Below are 8688 nucleotides of genomic sequence, written 5' to 3'. Positions count from 1 at the left end.
AAATCAGCTTCAGCACATCTGGAGCTCCTGGGGGCATTCGCTCCCACTCTCATGGTGATCAACATGTACAGGCTGATCAGCCAGAATCATACAATGATTATTCTGCTCAGCAGTAGAAGGGGCAGTGGGGAACATCTCACTGACCAAAACACTCAAGAGGAAGAAATGTTTTCTCAAGGCATTCTACCGTGGGGGAGCTGGGGAGCATGCAGGGAGGGCGCAGGACAAAACGCAAATAAGCAAGGTTGCAGAGGTGACTGACAGCATGGAACATATAGACATACCTATGCCCCTTCGACTTGGAGAGCAGGTGGATAAACTTCACACAGCTTGTACTACTCACATCCCCGTAAACCAGCAGATGGGATCTCTCATTGCCAAGTTCTCATGCATTTAACGCTCATGCTAATCAAGACACGGGGTTTGCCAAATACCAATAAACTGCACATAGTGAGCTGAGTATTTAGAATCCAATACTGCATCCTGTCTCCCTCCAGCGAGGAAAGTGCTCATTCTGCATTAGGTAAACTTCCACAAGAGGCAGCAGGTATGTAGGTCCAGCCACGTAAAATGAAGGTAACCAGTTACCATGAGAAACACAGTCGTCACCCCTTATCTACGGGGGATACATTCCAAGGCCCCCTGTGGATGCCTGAAACCCTGGATAGTACCAAACCTTACATACACTGTTTTTCCCTAGACATACATATGATAGAGTTTAATTTATAAATTAGGCACTATAAGAGACTAATAATAATAGCTAGTAATAAAATAGGATGATCGTAGCAATATACTGTAATAAAAGCTCCGTGAGTGTGGTTTCTCTCCCTCAGATATCTTATTGTGCTGTACTTACTTGCCCTTCTTGGGATGTGAGATGATAAAAGGGCGTAAGTTGACCACTTCCAGCTTTTCACTGCAAGGTAGCACTTCACGGCGTCTCTTTGGGCCACTCCTGTGCTCTGGAGACATTAGTAGCTACAAGAAGGGTGACTTGAATGCAATCACTGTGACACCCCAACAGTCCATTTGATCACTGAACAGCCTCAGCTAGTACGTGAGGGGTGACTAACCAAGCAGAGAGAACCTACAGGTGCAGAGATGCTGAGGAAAGGGGTGATGCACGTCCCCAGTGGGATGCGGTACTCGCGAGATTTCATCATGCTATTCAACACAGTGTGCAATTTAAAACTCACAACTTGTTTATTTCTGGGTTTTCCAGTTAATATTTTTGGACTGCACTGATCGCGGGTAATTTAAACCATGGAAAGCGAAACTACAGATAAGACAGAACTACTGTATTTACCTTCCCATACAAAAAAAATAGAGAGGTGACCCCTATGGGTCATTCACATCTATTATTTCACAGGGCTCATAATGAGTGCTGCGGCAACGCTTATCCTAAAGGATAGTCCACAGAGTAGCTGTTATATCCAAATATTAAGGCAACCTAGAAAATAAACTTCAAGAACTCTGTAGTCTATATCATTCTGAAACTCTTGGAAATTAGTCCTTGAATACTAGGCCCCAAAAGTCTTGAGCCGAAAAGTTCTGATTCCTATCCACCAGCCACCTCAGTGCCTGGGCCTCCTTCTTGGACTGTTCGAAGCTGGAGATCCACATCTCCCGCAAGGAGCTCCAACGAGGAGCCGCAGGGGAGAAGGCAAACGTGGCAGGCTCCGGGCAGCTCAGGTGGGTAGCTTCTGCCGTCCAGCGTTTGGGTGGTAAGCCCTGCATTGGGAGGAGAGGGAAGGAAGAATTGAGAGCACATGCTAAGAAGGCCAGGGCCCACATTCCCGCCTCGCAGTACCGGAACTCAGCCCGTGCTTTCCCGCAATCAAGCATTTCACTCCGTAGAGTCTCGGTAGTTATACAGTCAAGTAGTTGAAGGAGAGAGGAAATACCTAACATTTATTGAGAATATTCTGTGCACCAGATGCTTTCCTAAGCACGTTACACAGATTGTCTCGTATAATTCTCATGGCAAACAAATTCACTAGACACAACTACCCTATTTCACAGAGGTGAGAGCTAAGGCTCCAAAAAGTTACAGAACTTTATACCTAAGATTGAACGCAGTCCTCTCCGGATTCTAAAGCTGTCCCCTCCCCCTTGTTATTTGTTTGGTGATTTATTTCCTTTTCCCGTATACTTCCTGCCACTACCATCCTCCCCAAACATTTTAATGTGTTTAATACAGTTCTTTGTATTTCAACGTTTTTTTAAATGTCGTTTCATTCTCTGGGCATTTATTTGTAATTTACTTATATGTTATCCTATGTCTCATTCTGTTTGCTACTTTCTCACCCAGTGTTGTTTCCACATGTTTTCACGTTGCCACGTGTACATCTAACCCCTTGTTTCTAATGTATCCCCACTGCACTCAACTGTCTCCCACACCAAGATGTTTGCACAAAACAACACTTGACATTTGCACAAGACCTCCCAGCCTTCCAAATGCTTTTACAAAGACCTGTAGCACAATGAGCTCGGTCCAAGTTCTTAGTTATTTCCATGGTCTCCTGGCTGGTCTTCCTGACTCCGCCTTTGATCCAGTGCAGGCTAAACTCAGCAGCTATTTGCACTACAAGATAAAGTCAAAGTCCTTACAATGGCCTACAAGACCCTTTTGGGATCTGGCCCTCTGATGACTTTCTAAGAGAGGGAAGAAGGAAGGGAGAAAGGAAAGAAATGAGAGAAAGCAAGAGAGAGAGGAAGACAGATAAACCCCAGCAGACTGAACATACCCATCTAATTTCATTCCCTCCTGAGACACCATTAAAAGGAGAGTAAAAGAATTATTCTAAGAAAATACTAACCTGTAGGAACTAGGAGAATGGAAGAAGGCAGAAGAATAACAAGATGTTAGAGAATAGAAGGCAGATGGGAAAATAGTAAGTCACTTAACGTATTTAAAAAGTGAAACACACGGCAGCGGTGGGATGAGCTGGAACTGGCCTATCTCACACTGCAAAGCCCTAAAGGCTCCGGAGGCACTGACACTCCTGCAAGCGGAGCAGGGCGGGGGCAGTAACGTAAGAAGAGTTCATAGCAAGCCTGCTTACGAAGCAGTTGGGTACTCAGATTCCTTCCACCTCTCCTCATGACCAGGTGCTCCCTCTCCCTGATCTGACGAAAGACTCCAGGTGGATCCCCCAGGGAAATAAAACACAAGACCTCTGACCTGGAGAATGCCAGGCAGAGTTGAGGGCACTGGGGTGATGCTCTAAACAGAAGGATTCAGTGAGCGTCTGAGTATCAGATATTGGGGGTCTCCACAAGGCTGGTAGCCGGGCCTCACAATCAGGCAGGAACGTGAACAGCTCCTCCCTGGGGAACATGACATGTCCGGAAGGATGTAACTCAGATACTCTGTGAGGAACCACGTAGCCAAATCACCCTATAATGAAGCTCACAGCCACTATGCCCCCCTAGTACTCAGAACTGCCGATCAAACCACACTAATATGGGCAGGTTGCAAATCATCCCCAAGATTACAAATCATCCAAGGAAAGTTACCAAAATGAAACCAGAGATAAGGCACAAAGAAAATTTTAGAAACCTTTAAAAGAGAGAGAGAGAGATAAAAGAAGATCAATGAAAAAAAGAATCAGTACCAGCAAAGGAAATATTAAGAGAACCAATGAAACTAAACCTTAGAAATTAGACATATGATAGCAGAGTGAAAGAATTAACAGAAGGGTTGAAAGACAAAGTTGAGATACATTTGACAAATCAGAAGAAAAAGATAAAGGAAAGGAAAAAGCATTTGAATATTGGACCACCTGATTGGTTATTTAACATTAGAGGACCAGTCTCAGAGGACCAATAGACAAATATTAAGAGTTCCAAAAAAGAGAGGGGAAAGAAAAAAAACAAAGAAAATAGCTTTTGAAGTTATGAATTTCTCCCAAACTGAAGTACCTAAGTTGCAGATAGAAACTTAAGGCCCACTGAGACCTCAGGATGATACAAGCAGTCTCCTGCCAAAGTGTGGTACGTTTTTACGAAATTCCAGAACAGAAGCAAGAAGGAAGAGATTCCACAGACCCTCTGAGAGGAAAAGTCCAATTCTTAGGATAGTGTTGGATTTCTCAACAGCAACACTCGAAGAGGAAAAGCAAGGGTGAGACTCAGTGAGGAAGGTTAGCATTAGTGGGTAAAACTTTAAGGAGAAGAATATTTCCACAGCCTCAAAGTACCTCCCCCCAAATACTCATTAATTGTTGTGGTAGTTTTAAGATATGTTCCCAAATTATTTGATATTCCCCCTTCAAGGAGGTGAAGCTTAGTTCCCTCCTTCCCCCTTTCGGTGTGAGCTGGAATCCGTGACTTGCTCAGTAGGAAGGGAAATTAGTAAGTAACCTCACAGCGGAAAAACCCATCTGATACCACCTTAACCAAGAGATGGAAGTTAGCATCACCAGCAAAGACATGCTGATATCATGCGTCTCCTGATACAATGGGAAAGGAAGGACCCTTTCTCCTCTGTGGTATTATTTCCCCAAGTCCAAAACCCAAGTCTTCACACAAGACAACATCAGACAAACCAGTACTCTTTGCAGGGGCCAGTACTCTTCGAAAGTGTCGACATTATTAAGAATAAGGAAAGAACGAGCAGATTGGAGGAGATTAAGGAGACGAGATGACTAAGTACAACCTGGTATCCTGGAATCGATGCTGGAACATGCGGAGGACATCAGTGGGAAAGCTGGTCTGTGGTCTGAAACCTGTAGTTCGGTTAATAGTAGTGCACTGATATTAAGTCCCTAGCATTAACAAAGGTGCCATGATTCTGCACATGTGTGCATTAGGGGAAGCTGGGTGAAGGGGATACAGAAACCCTGCACAATGCATGTAACATTTCTGTCAACCTAAAATCACTTCAAAATTAAAAGATTTTAAAGGTAATAAAAAATGCCTTCAAAATTCCTTAGAAAAACTGATGTCCATTTTTGTCATTTACACTCAGCTAAACTACTGCTTAAATGTTAGAGTAGAATGAAGGCATTTAGATCCCCCGATGTGCCCTTCTTCAGGAAGCTCTGTGGAGGTATGGTCAACCAAAACGAGACAGCAAACCAAGAAAGAGGGAGAAAAGCAAGAAACACGGGTGTCAACACAGGGGGAAAAGACAAGAAAGGCAATCCCCAAGGAGCCGGGGGTGGGAGACCTCAGGCTGATGCCCGACGCTACATGCAGACGGGGGCCGGTACACCTGCGAGCAGGTCAGCACGCTCCGCGCGAGAGACTGCTGCAGCAACTGGAACTGGTGACTGGCACAATTCAACATCTTCAAGGGAGCTGTAAACAATCAACTAGAATTAAACTAGTGATAAGTCCATAGAAAAATAATCAGACAAGAAGACGATTATTAACTAGAGGAAAACAAAAAGCTGTACAGACAAGGGAAACAAATGATAATATAAAACAAGGTGCATCTCTGAATAAAACTCATAATCACATATACACTGAATATTACAAAATAGTGCATGAACATGTTATTTAGAAACATTGAGTAAGTACCAAAATAACTAGCTAACTATGGAGGTGAGTGCTTCCAGGGAGGGGAAAAAGTAGAAAGTAAAAGACTACACTTATGGGGTTTTTTATTATTTAACTATAGTTGTATATAATGTTATATTGATTTCAGGTGTACGGTATAACAATTCAACATTCATATGCTTTACAATGTGATCACACTAGTCTAGTAATCATCCTGTCCTTTGAAAAAAACAGAGTTGGAAGACTGACACTACCTCATTTCAAGGCTTATTATGAAGCTACAGTACTCAAATGCAGATGTATTGACCACTTCAGAAATGATCCATATATATATATATATATATATATATATATATATATATATACTGGACAATTGATATTTGAAAAAGAAGCCAAGGTCATCCAGTCAGAGAAGAACGATCTCTCCAACAAACGGTGTGGATGTAATCGGATATCCAAGTAAACAAAGCTCAACTCTTACACCATAAAACAGGATAAGAATTAACTCCAAGTAGATTATAGACTTAAATGAAAAATTAAAACTACAAAATTTCAGGAAGAAAAGGGAAGCAAATCTTAGTGACCTTGGGTTAAAAAAAGATTTTAAACAGGTCATAAAAAAGCATAAACTATAAAAGAAAACAATGACAAACTGGACCCATCAAGATAAAAATTTTACACTTCAAAAGACACTGTTAATAAAAAAGATAATACTGAATGTAAACTGTAATTTTAAAATAAAATTTAAAAATAATATCCACAGTCTGGAGGAAAACTTTTGTCAATTACAAAATTGACAAATGACTCGTATTCAAAATATGTAAAGAATTCTTACAACTCAAGATTATCAAAACAACTCAGGTTTCAAAAAATGAGCAAAAGATTTAAAGAGACATTTCACCAAAGAAGATATTGATAACAAATAAACCATTAAATGACACTCAACATCATTAGTTACCACAGAAATGTTCATTAAACCACCGTGAGATACCACTATACACCCATCAGAATGGCAGAAATTAAGTTCTATCCAAAGATAGAACTACTTTGGAAAACAGTGTAGTAGCTTCTCAAAATATTAAACATACATCTGCCCCATGATCTCGCCCTTCCACTCCTAGGTATCTGCAGGGGAGAAATGAAAGCACACATCCTTACAGAGACTTACACATAAATGTTCACAGCAGCTTTATTTGCAATAACCAAAAACTGGACATAACCCAGACATCCATCAACAGGTGAATGGCTAAGCAAATTTTGGGATTTCCAAACTTCGGAGTAAAGAGAAATGGATTACGAAGGTGTGTGTCAGCGTTGTGGATGAATGTCAACATTGCCACGCAGAATGAGAGAAGCCAGACACGAAAGAGCACACGTTACATGATTCCATTTATATAAACTTCTAGAAAACTGCCTGAGCTTTTTTGTCAAAAGTGACCAAAAGCAGATGGGTGCCTGAGGAAAGGGGTAGAGAGAGACACAAAGAAACTTTTGAAAGATGACAGAAATGGTTCTTCGTCATCGCAATTGTGGTGATAATGTCACAGGTGTATGCATATGTCATAGCTAATAAAAATTGCACCCTTTAAATATATGCAGTTGGTTGCACATCAATTACACCTCAACAAAGCAATCTTTTTAAGTTTACTCTAATTCCATACACTTAACATTTTTCATGATTGCTTGCTGTCTCTCCTATTTTACCCTCTGAGTGGACAGGATCGTTTATCAATGAATATTCCTTATCTAGCTAAAAGTGACTCGTGGAAGACTTTCTCCTGCATACATAAAGCAAACAACACCAAGAATAAGCCTGTCGCTGCCTCCTGGTCGCCATACCCTGTGTCATCCCCTCCCCTTCAGTGTAGGTGTCACTTGTTACTTGCTTCTAACGGACGGAATAGGGCAAAGGTGAGAGGGTGTGTGTAATTATGGGTATGTCACTACATATTTAAGACTGCAGGGCTGGGTTCCCTGGACTCTCAGTCCCTGCCTGGCTTTGTTGTAAGCAGCCATGCTGGGCGAGCCCACGTGACAAGAAACTGTGGGTGGCCTCTATCAGCTGAGGGCAGCCTGGAGCCCACAACTAGCTGGAAACTGAAGCCCCCAATCCTACAACCTCCAGAAACTGAATCTGCCAACAGGCGTGTGTGTTCAGAAGCAGATCTGTCCCCAGCTGAGCCTGTCCGACACTGACTGCAGCCTTCCAGGGCATCCAGCGAAGCCATGGCCAGCACCCTGACCCACAGAAACCGTGACACAACCAGTTCGTGTTGTTTCAAGCCACTACGTTTGTGGGACTATTGTTCACAAAGAACAGGTGACACACTGGGTTTGCAGGTGTGTGCGAGGTAGGGGAGGGAAAAAGCAAAATAGACAAAGACAAAATGCACCTGATATTCTCCTAAGGTTTTCTACATCCAAGTACAAAGATTTAAACTATTATCAACTGGAAGATAAAAAAGAATCACAGAGGAAATCAAATGATTCCCTTCAGCTTTCTTTTGGCTGAAAGAGAAACGTGAAGAAATATATATTTAAGTAGCTTCCTTTAAGGCATGTCTTATAAAAGCTGTAACAAGTCTTGTAAAATAAATGCGAATGAAAGCAACTGGCCTAATACCCTTTCATTTACTTTCATGGTGAGTTTTGTTTTGCTTGTCAACAATGAGCACATTAGCATTAGAGAGCTGTGCACGAGTTCATTGAAATGCGAGCAAAGCCTTGTAATGGGCTTCCCTGACCACCACGCAGGGAGGAGCAGAGAGCCCAGTGGAGGAGGGCCTGTGCTGAGTGTTTCTTCAAAGGCTCGGGAGAGAAGGACGTTCAATCACACCCGCCTCAAGCACTCTGGAAATCACAGTTAGCTGTTTCTGTTGGAAAGGCAAGAATGTATATACTCCATATCTTTTAAAAAGCTATTTACCAATGTTGTTATACCGTCTTTTCCAGTCCCCAGTAATCATTCCGAAAGGGCTCCTGTGAGGGGCTGCAATAGCCAGGGTGTGTGTGGTTCTCTGTTTTCTGTAAATATAGTTTCCAAACCTGGAAAGGACTGGAAATATAGAGCTGGCAAGTCATCACCCTCAGAAGTTGTTGCTGCCTTGACATATTTTGAAAATAAATAATTCGTACAGCATGGGCAATTAATATGGTCTCTACTTCCTCATGTGCTTTTGCAGT

At 42.2% G+C, this 8688-nt stretch overlaps 1 protein-coding gene across 2 annotated transcripts in view; it reads right to left on the bottom strand.

The window, feature by feature from the left end:
• Nucleotides 1-1184: 1184 nt before the first annotated feature.
• The window catches only part of FUT10 (fucosyltransferase 10), a 63327-nt gene continuing 55823 nt past the window's right edge, over nt 1185-8688 (bottom strand). For both annotated transcript variants that reach the window (XM_028526558.2, XM_036011623.1), the window contains exon 5: nt 1185-1731. In XM_028526558.2, coding sequence (XP_028382359.1) covers nt 1507-1731 — 225 coding nt within the window. In that variant the 3' untranslated portion in view covers nt 1185-1506. The remainder of the gene's footprint in view (nt 1732-8688) is intronic.

Source organism: Phyllostomus discolor, chromosome 11 (assembly GCF_004126475.2).
Source record: "Phyllostomus discolor isolate MPI-MPIP mPhyDis1 chromosome 11, mPhyDis1.pri.v3, whole genome shotgun sequence".
NCBI classification, from domain to species: domain Eukaryota; kingdom Metazoa; phylum Chordata; class Mammalia; order Chiroptera; family Phyllostomidae; genus Phyllostomus; species Phyllostomus discolor.
This window is presented reverse-complemented; position numbering and strand designations above follow the sequence as displayed.